Here is an 18,456-nt window from a genome sequence, read left to right on the forward strand (position 1 = left end):
CTCTTCCCCAGTTATTCTCATTTCAAGTCTTTCCATGGTATAAAGACAGACGCCTTTGTTGATGTATTCCTTCATTTAACAAATATTTACTGAACGTCAGTGCTGCTGGATAGAGGGGCAACAGAGACAAGTCTGATGTCCCTCTGAGAGACACGAGGAGGGAGAGGAACACATAAGCATATAAACTATAATAGTGCCAGCCAACAACATTTGAGTGTCTGCTATAGGCCTAGCCATTGCCAAGGTTATGAGGATGAATAACGTGCTCTGTGTCTTTATCAATGGGCTCGTGGACTCACACTGATGACCAACACTGATATATTTTTTTTTGAATTTTATTTTATTTTATTTTTTTAACATATGAAATTTATTGTCAAATTCGTTTCCATACAACACTCAGTGCTCATCCCAAAAGATGCCCTCTTCAATGCCCATCACCTACCCTTCTCTCCCTCCCACCCCCCCATCAACCCTCAGTTTGTTCTCAGTTTTTAAGAGTCTCTTATGCTTTGGCTCTCTCCCACTCTAACCGCATTTTTTTTCCCTTCCCCTCCCCCATGGGTTTCTGTTAAGTTTCTCAGGATCCACATAAGAGTGAAAACATATGGTATCTGTCTTTCTCTGTATGGCTTATTTCACTTAGCATCACACTCTCCAGTTCCATCCACGTTGCTACAAAAGGCCAGATTTCATTCTTTCTCAATGCCACGTAGTACTCCATTGTGTATATAAACCACAATTTCTTTATGCATTCATCAGTTGATGGACATTTTGGCTCTTTCCATAATTTGGCTATTGTTGAGAGTGCTGCTATAAACATTGGGATACAAGTGCCCCTATGCATCAGTACTCCTGTATCTCTTGGGTAAATTCCTAGCAGTGCTATTGCTGGGTCATAGGGTAGGTCTATTTTTAATTTTTTGAGGCACCTCCACACTGTTTTCCAGAGCGGCTGCGCCAGTTTGCGTTCCCACCAACAGTGCAAGAGGGTTCCCGTTTCTCCACATCCTCTCCAGCATCTATAGTCTCCTGATTTGTTCATTTTGGCCACTCTGACTGGCGTGAGGTAATATCTGAGTGTGGTTTTGATTTGTATTTCCCTGATGAGGAGCGACGTTGAGTATCTTTTCATGTGCCTGTTGGCCATCTGGATGTCTTCTTTAGAGAAGTGTCTATTCATGTTTTCTGCCCATTTCTTCATTGGAGTATTTGTTTTTTGGGTGTGGAGTTTGGTGAGCTCTTTATAGATTTTGGATACTAGCCCTTTGTCCGATACGTCATTTGCAAATATCTTTTCCCATTCCGTTGGTTGCCTTTTAGTTTTGTTGATTGTTTCCTTTGCAGTGCAGAAGCTTTTTATCTTCATGAGGTCCCAACAGTTCATTTTTGCTTTTAATTCCCTTGCCTTTGGGGATGTGTCAAGTAAGAAATTGCTGCGGCTGAGGTCGGAGAGGTCTTTTCCTGCTTTCTCCTCTAGTGTTTTGATGGTTTCCTGTCTCACATTCAGGTCCTTTATCCATTTTGAGTTTATTTTTGTGAATGGTGTAAGAAAGTGGTCTAGTTTCATTCTTCTGCATGTTGCTGTCCAGCTGTCCCAGCACCATTTGTTAAAGAGACTGTCTTTTTTCCATTGGATATTCCCAACACTGGTATTTTTAATGACAGTCCATTGTAAGGACTTCATAATGGTGATGTGCATGGTGTTTCATAGAAAAAGAGGATGTGTGGTCCTGTGGGACAGAAGTCAGAGAGATTTTCACAAATGGTGTACTATTTCACAAACAAGGGCTTCCAGGGTGAAGCAGGGAGGGGGCATGGGCAAGGACCTCAGGCCACACACACACAGGCACAGAGGCAGGAAGGACTCGTGTTACGTTGAATGTGAGCTCCTTGTAGATGGGGACTGTGAACCCCCAGCTGCCAGGACAGTGCCTAGCAGATCTCAGGTGTCAGAATTTGCATAAATGAAGGAATAGCAGTTTATGTGAATGAAGCACATTGTATATGGCAGGGGGAGGAGTCCAGGAATGTGTACCCATCACTTGTCTTGGGAAATTCTTAGATATTAGCCCCAGGAGGTAGTAATAACACCCAACACGAAGCAAGTGCTTGTAGTATGTCAAGCACTGTGTGAAGTTGTGTCTATAAACTGACTCTTACTCCTCAGCACAACCCTGTGAGGTAGATCTCATTATTGTCCTTACTTTACCAATGAGGAAACTGAGCACAGAGAATTGAGTGACCTACCCAAGGAGCCAGGATTCAAACCCAGGCAGTTGGCTTTGAGGTCCCTACTACTCAAAGTTACTACTTTGGGAGTTACTACTCTGTGAAACTCAACTCAACACATACTGCCTCTGAATTGCAGATGGAATGACTCGGAATGCTGAAGTTAGTGGGCGCTCTGCCTTGCTCACCATGGGCAACATTGTTTCTCTGTAGAAGTACACTCCCTTCTAACTTGGCTGGTCAGGAACAGAGCTTGGCTTCTCTTCCAGGCCTCTCTGCTGCTGGGAGCTGCCCTGGGAAGGAGGCGTGGGTAGTAAGTCAGGAGCCTCGTGGGGCCAATGTAGAGGAAAGAGCTGGAGGTCTGGGGAAGGAGGTAACCAGGCAGGGAATGTAGGATGCAGGAACTGAGGCGAGGCACCATTTGTCATTCTGCCCGCCTCTCCCACCACGCATCTCTCGTTCTGTGCCACACACACACACACACACACACACACACACACACACAGTTTCTTCCCCGAGATCGCACTGGGAGAACATATGTTAGTCCAGAAGAGTAAATAGACGAGAAGTGGCCAGACTGCAGAGACAGGTAAGCAAATCACCGGCTCCTAGGGACCCCATCCGAAATGGGAGTCCTCCTCTATGATATCCAGGGGAGGGTTTGCATTGCCTCTTTGGAGTAACCTGGTGCCTCGTGCACACACCCCTTCCCCTCTCCATTTCACATTCTTAACCTCCTCTTCTGCCTCCTTTGGCCTCCCTTGGTTTAGGGGATTGGTAGTAAGGCCAAGGTGGGGGGGTGGCTAGTTAGGGCTCCATCCTTCTTTCCTCCATCCCTCTCCTTCCCCTTGGTTTGCCATGGGACCAGCACTAAGGAGAGAAATGAGGGAACAGGCTCCCCATTGGCAGCAGAGTCGGCAGCAGTGGGGCAGAAGAGCAAAGAAACCAACAGCTTAGACAGTAGAGAAGCACGCAGAACTCCCCTGATTCCAGAAGGGAAGGCAATTAGTATGTATGGAGCATATCTAAATTAGAAACTGCCGTAATTGTACCTTACTGACATCATTTTTTCCTAAGAAAGGGGCACGTTCTAGCATGCCTTGCCCTAGTTATCAGCCAGAAGCTCTTTTTACTAAGTAGTTACATCCTACCTGTCTTTAAATTTGGCAGTGAATTTCCATTGCTTGTCTCCCCATGGGCCCTTCTAAAAAAGTATTTTTGTCTCCTCTTATTCCTATTATGCTCGCATGAATGCTCTTGAGGCCTCATGCTGCCGTGGGCTGAGGCCAGTTCACCAGTGGGTTTGCTTCACTGACCCCTTAGGACCAAAACAGCCCTTGTGAGTTACCATACAGTATAAAGCCTGAAGGAAGGTGCGCCTGGTCATGCCCAGCCTCTCTGTTCAGACAAGCAGGGCCCCAGAACCCTCCTTGGGCTGGGGATGTAGGAGTCTGGATTGGAGTGGGAATAGACAAGACCACTCCTTAGTGGTGGGGTGCAGAGCCATGGGCATGCTGGAAGAGGAGAGCCAGTGTGCTTGGAAAACTCCCAAGGACAGGTGTTCTCACAGGGAGGTCCATGGGGAGATGTACAATGGGACAGTCTGAGGCATTAACTCCCATAGCAGCAGGTGGAATATAAAATGGGGATCCACAGTCAAGGGCCCACAACAGACATTAATTAAAATGGTACAAGTACCATCTGAAGATAAAACCTGGAGCTATTCCTGTAGATCCTGGGTTGCAGAGGGAAATGACCCTGCATCTGTCCCCGTTGGCCTGATGATGCCCACTGTCCCAAGGTAGTTATGTAGAGAATCCCTTCTCCCACTCAAGGGTGTCCTGATTTGGACAGGAAATTATATTGGTATCCTATCTCCAAGGCAATATTCTAAGCCTTCAATTACTTCTCACAAGAGCCTTGCTTCTGTAGTGCAGAGAGGTTAAGTCATCAGTGAAAAGCTTGCCTTCCTTCCCAACAGCCCTCTGTAGACCATCTGAAATTAGCTATTGTTAATAATATTTTTAGTAAGAATACATTTTCCTTTTTTCTAAAGATGTGTACAGTGGACCTTTTGTAACCCACCAAACCAAACATTAATAGATGTTAACTATACCTTGTCTGTCTTCTGTTAACCTTTTGCTGCCAGGACCAAGTTCAGGGGGTCAGAAAAAGGCCAGCAAACACCGTCTCGGTCACAACATCCATCGAGCTTTCAAGAAGCCAAAATTCAGCCTTCCTATACTGCCTCCAGACTTCAAAACAACTGTCCAGTTCAGTGAATTCAGTCGTTAGGCTGAATTTTATTTATTTTTTAACACGCTTCAATCTGTGATTTTAACAGGGTAGAAATTCAGCTTTTATCTTTGTAAAACCTCCTGTCCAGCTACACTTAACACTTGGTCCATTCAATATGAGTTGTGACCACCTGGAAAATCCTATTTATCAAGATAGACACAAAACCTTCCAAGGGGAAAACCTCACTCAACTGGACTCCATCAATTCCAATTTGTGATCATTTGGCCACATTGGATTGAGATGTGCCTATGTGCTTGCCATCAAAAAAGGATTTGACGAGCAGGCTGGTTAGTACAGATTAACTGTGGCAGAATATTTGATCTATAGGGGTAGTTTTATATAGAAGCAGATATTTGCTACAGAAAATGCACAGCCTTGCCAATGCTTTCTCTTTATTAAAGCAAAATCGAGCACCTCAACTTGTAGGATGTATATAGGCAGTAGTTCATTAACCTACTTGGGGGTACCGTATGAATGTGAATGTAAAGGAAATGCAGTTCTTTCCAAAATTATCCGTAAATTTGATTTATTTCTCTTTTGTTTGTATATCTAGCCTGGTCTTTCTCCTCCATTAGTGAAATAAGTTACATTTGTGTAGTGTTATCTTTTCTCTTCCATGGAAGGTTTAGCAATTTCAGAGTATAATTGTTTTAAATCAGGAAAAGTCAATTTTCTCTAATGTTTTAACATTTAACTCAGCTTTCGAATCCTTGTGTTTTCTTGCATTACCCAAAACATTTGGAAAATGAACCCATCTCATCTCCTTCCTATCCCAGCCCACCCCACAGCCCCTAACCCATCACTCGCCATATTTCCTTCCTGGAGTCAATGCGAACCCAACTCCCCCCTCCAGCAAGATGCTCAGAGTCATGTCAGCACCTTCTCATCCCCTCTTTTGTGTCTTGCCATGCCTCCTTTGCCCTCTGTTCCCTTGGCACTTCCTGTGAAACCTGCTCTAAGTACCTCTCTCAAAGCTGACCTTCCCCATCTGTCCCCCACCCCAGACCACCCAGTTCGGGACTGTATTAAGCCACATCTGGGGCACGGCCAGAGCTTCCAAATTGGTTTTCCCACCTCAAGGTGTCCTCCATTCTAAATCATCTTGAGTTTTTCTAGATTAACCTTCTTGAAGTACAAATGGCCATTTCATTCCTCTGATCAAACACCACCAGTGGGCCTCCATCAGCCACCCAAGATCATTCAAAGCAAGTGTTTTAGCCAGGCAGTCATGATCCCTGTGCCTGGGACCAGCATCGCCTCCCCCTGCCGTGATGTACAAACACCAGCTCCTGCCACACTGCCCTCTTCCCATGTTCTCGATTCTTTGCTTTCAGTCAAGCAGGTTTCTACACTTGGAATGACTGTCTCTATCCCAAAGTTCCATGTGTTGAAAGTCTCATGGCCCAGCCGGGACACTTTCCCCTCATGAAGGTTCCAGCCAGAGGAGCGATCTTCCTCTGCCCCGCACCTTCTCCACCCACTGCCCTTAGCACTCTTACTCTATGGGATCTTATTTCTCTGGCTATCACATCAATGTTGTTGTATGCCCATTTGCACACTCCTTGAGGATTCCATTCTTTATCTCCTACAACACGTGGAATAGGTTCTTAACACCTAGTAAGCACATAACCTTTGTTGAATGGGTGCATGTTGTAACTTAAACCCAGAAAGCTCAAAGATCAGATAGACTCATTAACAAGTCTTGTCTTTTCAGCAAAACCCAAAATCACTTATGTAGAGAACCAGACTGCCATGGAACTAGAGGAACAAGTCACTCTTACCTGTGAAGCCTCAGGAGACCCCATTCCCTCTATCACCTGGAGGACTTCTACCCGAAACATCAGCAGCGAAGAAAAGGTATGATGTCCCCCAAGAGTTTCAGGGCCATGGGATGCAGGCTCCAAGCAGATTGTGTCTGCCCATGCCCCGTTCTCTTCGATGAGCCCAAAGATAGGATGCAGACACCAGAGGCCATGCCAGGTCCTGTGGCCTCCGTCCTCCAGCCTGCCTGGCTGTGGCCTCACCAGTGTCCCTTTACAGTGGAAGGACCACAGTTTCTATCAAAGGGTTGTGATATTAGTGGGCATGGTCAAGCTAGACGTTCTGGGGAGGAAGGGGGTAGTGATTTTGGATTATGGAGCTATGAGGTGCGAGGAAAAGCCAAGATCCTGGTGCCCCAGCTGTTCCTACCATCATCACAGGGGGCACCCAGGGAAGTGTCGCCCAGAAATAGCGGGGATCAGCATGAGCCCTATTAATTCTTTTCCTTGTGTTTTGTAGACTCATGCTGTACATGCACTATACGCACAAAAGCTTGGTTGCCTTTGTGTCTGCCTGTATTTTCGGTCACGTTTGGATATCATTTTGTTCTGAAGGCAAAAATAATTAGCAGTTTCTACATGATGATTATTCCACTGGGTTCTACAGTACATTCACTGAGAGTTTAAGCACATGGCAGCGACCTTCTTGGTAAATTGAAATGACTGGGAAAATTTAGCTTTAAAGCATGTAGATTTATAGGCCCCCGGAAAGCTATCTTTATTATTGACAATATATAAAAATTTAGATAACCTTACGTCATTGCAGCTCTTTGCTGCTGAGTGGGCCAAAAGCAGGAGGAAGAAACAGCTTGGTTTCAGAGCAACTTAAAGCCTCTTATGGCACATCTCCAGTCTCCTCTCATATACCCTCTAGTAATGGGCTTCATTTTAGTTGGCCAAAATTTTGTCACCTATTCAGGAATAATGGCCTTAGCCTTAAAGAACATTTATAATGGATTGCTTATTGACCTGAATGTCAAAAATGATAGATCTTCACTCTTCTGCCTGCCTAAAGGAAATCCCTAGAGAGGGTAAACTAAAATAAAGTCAAAAAGAGATAGTGTGAAATGCCAGAGCCACGTTTGGGATTTGCATTTGAGGATCTGATTTCTGCCCTGTTAATAGAAAGCAAACTAAATCAAAAGGAATAGAAATTGCTGTTCCAAAAAGCCCATTATTTTTTTTGCAAGTTTTACCTCCACAGTTGAATTCCACTTAACAAAAACTCAAGGAACTGCTAAGTATTTTTGAGACTCACATATGCTGTTCGATATTGTGAAAACCAACCGGATTAGGAAATGTGGTGTTTACTTGGATACTTTCTTTATCAACATTGGAATTAAACCCTAAGCTCAGATTTCAGCTCCCATCGTGTGTGTTACATGGATTGAATGTACATTTCAGGGCTTAAACCACAGGGCTGCTGCTCACCAGATTTTTCTCTATCAGGCTTGTGAGTAGATTTGTCCAGAATGAACCAGTGTATATCGTTGACCTACAGTAAAGGACAGAAATAATATCTATCCCAGATGAATGATGCTTTTAAATTCAATGTCTTTTCTAGGAATAGCTCGACATCTAAGCTATACCGGAAGGGCCGTTAAGATTTGTGCCTACCCTAAGTTCTTTAATAGGTGGTCACTTCTGTCTTCTATCTGTGAATTCATTTTTACAGAAAGAGAACAAATAACCAGGCACTAATACACACTCATATTTACTAAGTAGTGAAACCAAAGGTATCCAACAGAGACCATCTCAGGCCAAGTAGGTACTGTATAATTCAGTTATCAGTGTAGATCACTGGTCTCAACCTGAGATAATTATGGAAGGCCAGCCACATATATTGCATTGTGGTTCCTTTTACTACATACAGACTGTCTTCAAGTCTACTTGATGTGACATTACTGGAGCATGAGTGAATCGATATTAGAACAAGTCCTCCAGACCAGCCAGTGAGATGACACCAGATTAACACACTTGCCTAAATGAACCCCTGCATATAAAAGTTGCCATTTCTATCAGTTATATATTGACATCAAAGAGGCTTGCTCTCTGTCCTACACTGAGGATAGCTTGTAATTAATAGAACGAAGATGGCCTATTACAGGTGCCAGTTGGACTCCAGGTAATAAATTTCACTTTTACCTGGCAGCGGCCCGTCATGTTCTCCTCCACCTGAAGGTGCATCGTATATAATCAGGTACCAAGATGATTAGAGTCACTGCAGCATAGAAGTGAGAGAAAACAGTTGGCTTTTTACAATCAGGCTGATACACTAAGCAGATAAAAATAGCCACTTGTGTCTAACCGCGGAGGCCAGGAAGTCTCCTGAGAATTAGACCGCGCAAAATGCTGGAATCATAGAAGGCAGGAAGGGAGGCCCTATTCCAGGTTGTCTAGTCTCACCTGGCACTCCCTTGCCAGCATATCTGCCAGAAAGCCCCATGGCCACTCCCTGAAGGGTGATGGCGACCGTCCTCTGCAAGACAGCTGGCCAGCACTGGTGATCGGGAAGGTCTGCTTCCTTGCCCCTTCCGCTCCGTCTTCCCACCTCTGCCACTCAGTGCCCTGTGTGAGGGCTCTTGGATTCTCTACTCTTCTTCCCTTAAACACACTCAGTGGTCTTCCTCATTTCTGGGGTCATGGGTTCCCCGCCTTGTGCTTTCTAGTGGTCCCAGTGGTCCCAGTCCAGTGACACTCCCCTGAAGTTTTATGGTGCCTAGTGTAACTAATGCAGTCTTCCGTGCAGCTCTGACTCCCTTGATCTGGACACCACCATGCAGTTAAAGTTGCATTGGCCCCTGCAGCGGTTTCCTCATTGTGTTGCCTCATGTGGAGCTTGGGGTCAACTAAAATTCTCAGCTCTTTTTTATCTGAACAGCATTTAAGCCACATAGCCCCTTATCCTGCTCTTATGCAATTGGTTGCTTCACCTAAAATGCAGAATATTATATTTATTTCTGCTAAAAGTTGTGTTTTGTTTATTGCAACCCCATGTTTCTCAGTGGTATCAGTGGCACTTTGGGAAGGCACTTCCTTCACTGGGATGGTCCTGTGCATGGCCAGAAACTCAGTACCAATAGCTCCCTTCCTTCTAGATGCCAGTAGCCACCTCTAATCACCTCAATTACCAAAAATGCCACCCATACAAACTCTTTCTGGCTTGAGAACCATTTCAGTCCATCCTTGTAACCAGGCAAGTCTGGCTTTTATCAGAACTGTCCTTAAAGGTCTGTAGGTCTAGGGCATTTCGAGCCTCAGGGGCCCCCCTGTTCTATTCACGTATTTTTAAAGTAATGAGGTCTAACACTCAGTGGTGACCCCACTTCCTTCACAAGGCCCAAAGGCAAGCAGTTCAGTAGCCTTCCCCATGCAGCTGTCATCCAGTATCTGTATTAGCTATTGGCTCCAACCTTGTTTGAACACTTACTTGAAATATCTTGGTCTAAGTCTCTGATAAAAATGTTGACTCGGACAAGGTCACGTGCAAAGTCCTTAGAGTGCTACCAGGGCCTTCCTCTGGGTCACTGGCTTGGAAGGCAGAGCATCCAATATCATGGTGCTCCTCATGATTTTGAGGACTTTTGTGGAAGGTTCAATGATTTCCTTTTTTTTTTAATTTTTTTGAATGTTTATTTATTTTTGAGAGAGGCAGAGACAGAGTGTGAGTGGGGCAGGGGCAGAGAGAAAGGGAGATAGAACCCGAAGCAGGCTCCAGGCTCTGAACAAGCTGTCAGCACAGAGCCTGACGTGGGGCTGGGACTCACAATGGCGCTTGAACTCAAAAACTGTAAGATCATGACCTGAGCTGAAGTTGGATGCTTAACCAACTGAGCCACCCAGGTGCCCCTCAATGATTTCTTTAATAAAACTCGTTACAATATAAGCTAATTACAGCAACTTGGTCTTTTGATTCATTGCCAGTTAAGTCTAGTGTTTGTCTAGTATTACCCTTCTTAAGAGGAGAGAAAAGGCTTTCAACCATAGGCACAGAGTTAGTAACTTTCTAATGGAAAACTGATGTTCCTCTTCATTAAAAAAAGAAGAAGAAGAGAAAGAAGGGGTGGGGGAAACAAGCAAAAGCCAGTACACTGAGCCTGATTGTCAAAATCTATCTGATCGCATCTCTGGGTTCAGTCCAATCACTCCTTCAAGACCGATTACTATCAGTCTGCTAAGCTTCAGCTAGTTGAGTTGGTTTTGCTCAACAACTGATAACAGGTAGGCTACATTTGGGTCAGTAAGATCGTTAGGGTAGATCACCTGTCTGAAAGTTAATCCATTTCTTAATCTCCATTATGTTGGCCCAAAACAAACAAATACAAACAAACAAAAAAAAAACCCTTGAAACAAACCATATTTGAACATCATAATGGGTCAGTTTGATCAATGTGTCTGGAGGACATTGTGATAATGCAGGTACAAAGAAAGTTTGCACATCCACATCATTTCATTGCTCATACTACCAAGACTCATTTTAAATATTGCCAGGTATGTGAGTGAGTGGGGCTAACTTCCAGGTACCATTTACATACTGAGCGAGACCTCTGGGTGATGATTTGCACAATCAGTCACTATCAGAACACGTTCTCTGTGTGCGTATTTGAACCTCTTATTTGAACATGCCTTTGAAATGACTGGTAAAGAAATGTATACGAAGCCTTAATATTTAAGGAAAAGAAGAGGGGCAAAGAGTTGAGTTCAGAACAGGCAGAAAAAAATGGAACTTCCTGAACCTCGAGTCTTTAGCTGACAGAGTAGCCCACAAATCCCACAAATAAGAGAGATCTTTGAAATTCTGGATTCACTGAAAACTGGATCTTTCTGTCACCGGGGAGAATTCCTCATTAATGCAAACCAGGTGCCCACGTATAAACACTGGAAAAGGTGCCTATGAAAAGCAATTAGAGTCTGGCATATTCAGGGTGTGGGCAGAGGTATAGCAGGGTCTACTTTAGGCTAAGTGTAGGGATGCTTCAATGTACATATTCCTGCAGACTCGTATGTGAGGTAATAAAACGTGAATATTAAAAGGACCTGGAACTTAAAATTTCTGGAGCATGGCTAATCATATCCTAATTTGTTTTATGTGTGTATATTTGCACATCAGATTGTCTTAAAGTGAACTACACACCATCAGCAAATTATCAGGGCCAAGGCATATCCTACCACTCCCATCGGGCACACAGGCAGGAGGTCAGGCTAGTGGAGGCGTTGTGTTACTAGCAACTACTTCTCAACGACACAAAACCCTAGTGATTTGGGAGAGGTACAAGAAGGATCAGATTTGAAAAACAAATAACTCCATATGAGATAGCCCTTTAAAAAAGTCTTGATTCATGCAGCCCTGGCATGTGACAGACAAGCTTCTCATTGGCGGCCACATTTGACATGCTGGCACACCGACACATGGTGCATGGTCCTCTGTCCTCACTTTTTTCTTCATTCCAGCATCACGTGACATAATCCAACCTCTCCATCCTCATTTCTCACAAAAGCTCTCTGCATTTAGTGGACTCCTACTAAATGTTTGCTAACCATTTGCATCTCCTGGATTGCATTGCCTTGTCTCTGGTATCTGTTCTCTCCTTTTTCCATCTGAACATCAGGGACAACCAGGCAGTCATGCCATTTAATAAAAAGAACAACTGCAGGTAGGATGTTTTTGAAACCCAGTATGAAAACGGAAAAACTCTAAGTGTAGGAGTTCCCCGAGTGCCAGATATAAAATATGCAGACGTGGGTAGGAAGACACCCAAACCTCTATGCTTCTGAGCTGACTCCCTCCTCTGTTTGATGTCGATGGTGCACGCTTGAGCCCGCATGCCATCTGGGCATTCCTCTGCCCCTGAGAACTGACTGGAGCCTGCCGCAGCACTCAGAATTTGGTGTCCTGGAAGTTTCCTGATCAACAACTTTAAGCGCTTCATACTTAACCACTCCTAATGTACCTCTCTGCTCCTTTTTTAGTTCCTTTTTAGAAAATATAAACGTGATTTTTAATAGGATGCATGCAATGAATTATAAAATGCATGAGCACAAAATGGCATTCGTATTTTTGTGATAAGCTGTCTAATAGAATCCAAAGGAGGAAACGTACTCTATGAGTATCTCTAGACTTTATAGTCAGAACTAATAGCGACATGAAATAACTACGAGAAATATTCAAGATGTTCTGGAACAGGAGCAGTCTGCTGTGTCTGCTGGTACCCCTGTGTATGTCTACCAAAGATTAGGAAAGCCTTCTCCTTTGAATTATGCATCTTAATGTGCATAAGGGGGTGGGGAAAGCTTAACATAAGCTAAACCCTAAATTCAGTTGGGTAATAAACACACCATTGAAAGTGAGCCTTGGAAAAAGTTCTGAGTTGAAAAGAAGCTGCATGTGCACGGAATGCAGTGTGATACATCAATTCTCTGAAGCAACATGTTGTAAAATTTTACTGCTTTCTTGTTGTGTTTTATATCTTGTTCTCTCCAGGCTTCGTGGACTCGACCGGAGAAGCAGGAGGTATAGCTTACCTGACCACTAGCCAGTCTTTAGTTTCGAAAGCATCGCAGTTTAACTCGCCATTACAGTTTAATAACCAGACATGCTAAACTAATTAGTCATCTAGTTAGATTAAAGAATAGGTCAATAGTGGTAGACGTTACTTGGCAATAGTGTCTTAGGATGAGCAAGCAAGCTGTGTTGGGAGTGGATGAACAAATCCTTATTACTTCTTAAAATTGGATCTTATTCTCTTGCTGGTGCTGGTAAAATCACCTCCAGGTAATTATACTTACAGAAATAAATCGCTCCAATTCCCAGGCCAGGCATTTTGAAATGATGAGATTTTTTTTTTTTTTTTTTTTTTTTTTTGGCCTCTCACCTGGTTGATGTGGCTTTGGGTCATAAAGTCACAGAGTTAGTGTCTAAAAACCCACTCAGCCCTTTCCAGCTCAACTCATCTTGTTGCTCGCTTTATTCTAGAATGATCGGTCCTGGTAAATGATCACATCCCATTTCATGTCACAGCAATGCAGATGACATCTCTCCTTGGTTTCCCCAAATTGCTAAGCATACCTATGTTACTTTCATAGACAATTAAATTTATGAGATTTGCATGATTTGGCACAAATGGTTTTAGAAGTCAGTAGCATTTAGCCTTTGAGATTTCTCTGACTGCTTCCTTCCATTTGGGTAATGTGGGACCTTGTTTGAAAACTAAAGCTAAATATTAATCTTTAGATTTTAATGTTACACACTCAAGACCCTAGTTACAATCAGGCCTATCTTTGTTTCAGTGATTCGTGTAAGTGAAAGATAGCAAAATAAAAACTAGTATACTTTAGATGAGGTTCAAGGATTGAATCCATAAATATTTTTTAAAAAATAGCTTTTGTCTCTTCTCCAGAGGAAACTTTGATATTTTAATACTACAAATGTCGAATATGGCAATCCTATACACTGTGTCTTAATTAGGTAACTCTTTCCTCTTAGTTTTCAGAAATGGTAATTATTCGGAACACATAACTCATGTGTTCAGATCGTGGCTGTAAATATTTAATGCTGTTTAGTATTGAAGAGTTGACTGCCCATCCCCGGGCACTGATCCTAGTTTCTACACACGAACACACTGCCGTGATCAAATCCAGTGTACAATAAGCTGTCTTTGTTTCCTACCTTCTTCCATGTCATGGGGGACCACAGTCAGGTGCTCGTCTCGCTGAAATGCCTCCCTGAAATGCACAGGGATCACTTAGTGCTGTCCCAGCCTGGCTGTTTTATTGCCCCAAAGTCACAGACCCATTGGGATTGGGGACAGGAGAGAAGAGGGGTTAATTATCAGCCACTCCTCAGTAACTACAGATCTCATTCTATTTGACCTTCTACATCTTCCCCTGTCATTCTGATTTAGACCTGGCTGGAGGGGGACATGAGATTTATCAGGGAGCGTTAAGGGAGGTTAAGAGAATTATTATTATAAGTGGAAATCCTAGGTTTACTCCCTGGAAAGCAGACAACTCACTTCCGTTTTCCAGGAGTATCCTTATCTTGAGTATCTCACTTTGGACATAATTGACTTTCAAGTGAGTGCCACCCCTGGGGCTCAGAATTTCCTCCTGTTTGTCTCATTCAGAGATGAAGACCATAAGTCCAGATGAGCTCCAAAGAAGGTTACTGGGTTATGGCCAGTTTCGTTCTGTAAGCTCTGAGAATTAGCACTTTTACCTAGAAGAAGGGACACAAAAATGTTCTGATGAGAAGAATAGTTGTGATGGCCCTTCATGCTGTTTTTGCAAAACAGGGTTTTCTTGTCACAGGTGTTTTTCCCTTCTTGCCCAGAGATCATCTGCTTCCTCTGCAAGCCTGGACTTTATCAGCATGACTCCTGGTCTGGATGGCTTGTGGGTAGCAGTCCCTGACTTTGTCCCTGTGTGAGAGTCAAACATTTCAGAGGGAAACAGTCTAATTGCACTGGAGTCTATCTGCTTCCCCTTGGAGGGAGAACTGGGCATCTGGCAAATTCCCATCATCAATCCTGTCGTGAGCCACTGCAAAATAAGAATTCTCTGTAGAGGGCTGTCTACTGGTCTGTTGACAACATTAAGTGAGAAAATTTTTCCAGAGAAATTTAGAACACATAGAAGGGGGGAAGAGTATAGCTGTCAATGAAACCACTTCCCAAGCTTCTCTTCAACCTTTTTCTAGAATATTCTGAGTAAAGACTGCTCATGCCCTGTTTCATTGTGATTTGTTACTGTCCTACTCTTAGTTCCGCGACTCTCTTTTCATCTTTTGCTGCAATATTTCTTCTATTGTGGAAATATTCTCTTGACTTCCCAAAGATCCGGTCAGTTTTCCATGTTTGTGGGTGCTGGGCCCAGGACAAGCTGTGCCTCTATGACAAACAGTCATTGCTCAGCCACTGGCTGGTATCACTAGCAGCTGAACCTGTGTTCTCACTGATATAACCAAAAGGGTGGGGCGGGGCAGGGCGGGGTGGACCTCAAATCCTTTCTGCCTTTGTCCTGCTCTGTTGGGGACAGACAGAAGTGACAAGCAGATCAGGTCAGCTCTTTAGAGATACTTGCTGGTGTGGCTTCATGCTTTCCATGACACTAGATCTGCTGGGTTAAAATTTATATGGCTCATGGGAGTCACCACTCGGGAATATTGGGACAACCCTGTCAGCCCACAAGATAGGGGGGTCCGAGGACCCAGTATCTTCAGCAAACCGGATGTCTCAAGGCTTACTAGCCAAGTGCTCCACATCTGTCTGTTGTCATCTCTCACTAATGTGTGGCATCTCCTCAACCACTTAGCCTGGCAGACTTATGGTTCAGGTGGAGTTGAGAGCTATGGGCATCTGGGCATTCCTCTGAGAGTGGGGTGGCCCTCGCAGAGGTAGGCAGTGATGATTTTGTTCAGCACTCTGCCTCCTTGCCAGCAGTGGTATTCCAACTTCCAGATATGAGAACTTCAGTGGGGCTTAAATGCCTGAGAAGGATTAGGTCCATTAGTGATGGGCAGATCTGTGGAGACTGCCCCACAAGGCCAATGGGACCTTCCTTTTGAGCTGCCTAAACTGGCTGCTGTATGACATTGCAGTTCTGAGTCCCAGGCTTCCAAACCAGCACGTCAAAAGAATCTGAAGCAGGTGTTCGATTCCCTAAAGGCTCAACCCCATGGATGACAGATGCCATATGCAGAACACTCACCTGTCCATGTCCACAGAATAGCATATGCTGGAGATAAGAGTGTAACCCAGCCTATGAAGAGCAAGACTCCTTCAGATTACCAACTTTCTTGAGGATTTGAACTTGGGCAACGTGCCCAGACTAGGCCAGCAACCATTTTAGAGTGGCAAGGCAAAGGCCCCTTGGAAATATTACAGTACCCATTGCCTAGGGGTCATATGCTTATTCCCTTTTTGACCAGCCACTGTAATTCCAGAGACTCAGGAAGCCAACTGTGGTCTTAGGGGCTAGAAAAATGGTGGTGAGTGTGGTGTCATGGATCCCAGATCTGCCTGAGACTCTGTGCCACTGTCCCTGGAGAGAAGACCCAGCTACCCCTCACTTCCACTCACCAGCTCCTGATCATTGAGTTGTCGGACTTTCTCTTGAATGAAATTATTTTACTTTTAAGCATTCAGGAAAGTGAGGCATCTGTAGAAATATAGGTTTCTTGCATAATTTCTTGCAGTTGGCACATTCGGATTTCCCATTATGTGTGCCTGCACTGTGGAACTGGCAGACGGGCAGACTCCTGGGAGGAAAACATAGGGGTGCAGGTTTCCCAGAATCCCATGGAGCAAGGCTGCTGCTGCTGGAGTATCTGCTAGCCAGGACTTTCACTTCCATTTAAGACATGCCACACAGGGTTGTCTGGGGGGGGGGCGGGTGGTGGCGGCAGGGAACCTTGGTTGTCCTTGCCCCAAATCAACCTTGGCACAGAGTCCAGACTGCTTGACATAAACTTGAGTCCCATTTTCTATTTTGGATACACTCAGGTTCCCGTGGTGCTCTCCAGAGCCTCCCACACTAGCAGGTACCTAAAGTGAAAGTTAGGCATTGGCACGATTTGGGGAGAGGATGTGAGACTGGTCCCAGACGAGGGGTGGCCCGGTCTCCTGCCCCGCCCCCCACCCTGCCTCAAATTCTGATGCTCTCCCTTCCCTCCTGGCAGACTCTGGATGGGCACATGGTGGTGCGCAGCCATGCCCGCGTGTCGTCTCTGACCCTGAAGAGCATCCAGTACACAGACGCCGGAGAATACATCTGCACTGCCAGCAACACCATCGGCCAGGACTCCCAGTCCATGTACCTCGAAGTGCAATGTGAGCAATGACTGGAAAAATGAGGGGAGGGGGCCGTGTGGGGTCAGGGTGAAAGGGGAGGACAGCAGCCAGGACCTGAGCTGCACCCTGCCCTGGGCCCTTCCAGACCTCTGTCCCCAAGTTGTTCCTCCCACCGCCCCAGGCTTCTTACAAGCCCACAGGCGCTTCCGTCTTCCCACGCAGCTCCCAGGACTGCTACACCAGCCTGGGCTTGACCGTGTCCTGGCACTGGGTCTGCTTCAGGGCACACACACCCTGCCAGGGCCCAGAGACAGGGTGCACGGGGCTCCTTGGTGGTGGTGGTCTTCCTGATGGGCATTGCCGTTCCTTGCAGATGCCCCGAAGCTGCAGGGCCCTGTGGCTGTCTACACGTGGGAGGGGAACCAGGTGAACATCACGTGCGAGGTATTTGCCTACCCCAGCGCCACAATTTCATGGTTCCGGGATGGCCAGCTGCTGCCAAGCTCCAATTACAGCAATATCAAGATCTACAACACCCCCTCGGCCAGCTACCTGGAGGTGAGTCGGGGCGGGGACAGGGGAGGGTGGAGAAGGCACAATCTGACTGTGGATAGATAGGCTGCCCTCTGCAGCTAAAATCTTCTCTCTTGCTTCTCCCACGTGTCCTGACCAGGGGAGCCATCGGCTACAGAAGAAACTGAGTCTCAGCCCTGCTCCCCTCTCTCTCCCTGGGACTAGGTCACAGCCTGGGAGGCCGAACGTGCCTCTCACTAGCCCCTTGGCGATTCTCTCTGATTTAAGGCTGGGCTGGAGCTAATGGTTCATGCTTTACTTGTTCTGTTCCTTACAAATTAATTCAGTAAACAAAGATCTGAATCAGTGACCATTCTGTGGGACACTTGTAACCCACAAGTTCCTCCTTTCCAAAGGTGACCCCAGACTCTGAAAATGACTTCGGAAATTACAACTGTACTGCAGTGAACCGCATTGGACAGGAGTCTTTGGAATTCATCCTTGTCCAAGCAGGTGAGCACCCCTGATGGCTGTACCAGCCTTGTCTTTGCTGGCCTAGTCCATGCCCTTCGGTGACGCTAAGAGAGCAAAAGAAGAGAGGGCCAGGGTAGCCAAAGACAGAGGGTCAGGAAGCAAGGAGCCTATGTTGGTTCAAGGGTGTGGGCACAGCGCATGTTGGGAGGGAATGATGGGCTGGGGAACAGGAGACGGGTGACAAGATTCCCAAGAATGAGTACAAACGAGAGACATGCTTTGTGACTGGGAGTCACGTCCTGGACCTAATCGGGCTCACCTGGGTCTCCATATGT

General features: G+C 45.3%; 1 protein-coding gene across 12 annotated transcripts in view; it reads left to right on the plus strand.

Annotated features, from left to right (window-relative positions):
- Nucleotides 1-18,456, plus strand: part of NCAM1 (neural cell adhesion molecule 1) — a 313,590-nt gene that overhangs the window by 253,163 nt on the left and 41,971 nt on the right. For 8 of the 12 annotated variants that reach the window (XM_058686736.1, XM_058686737.1, XM_058686739.1 and 5 more), the window contains exons 6-9: nt 6,242-6,384; nt 17,023-17,173; nt 17,508-17,692; nt 18,064-18,160. In XM_058686736.1, the coding sequence (XP_058542719.1) occupies nt 6,242-6,384; nt 17,023-17,173; nt 17,508-17,692; nt 18,064-18,160 (576 nt within the window). Of the gene's footprint in view, nt 1-6,241; nt 6,385-12,828; nt 12,859-17,022; nt 17,174-17,507; nt 17,693-18,063; nt 18,161-18,456 lie in introns of all 12 variants that reach the window. The other 4 variants (XM_058686744.1, XM_058686733.1, XM_058686734.1 and 1 more) reach the window with 1 other exon arrangement.

This window comes from Neofelis nebulosa, chromosome 10 (assembly GCF_028018385.1).
Source record: "Neofelis nebulosa isolate mNeoNeb1 chromosome 10, mNeoNeb1.pri, whole genome shotgun sequence".
NCBI lineage: Eukaryota > Metazoa > Chordata > Mammalia > Carnivora > Felidae > Neofelis > Neofelis nebulosa.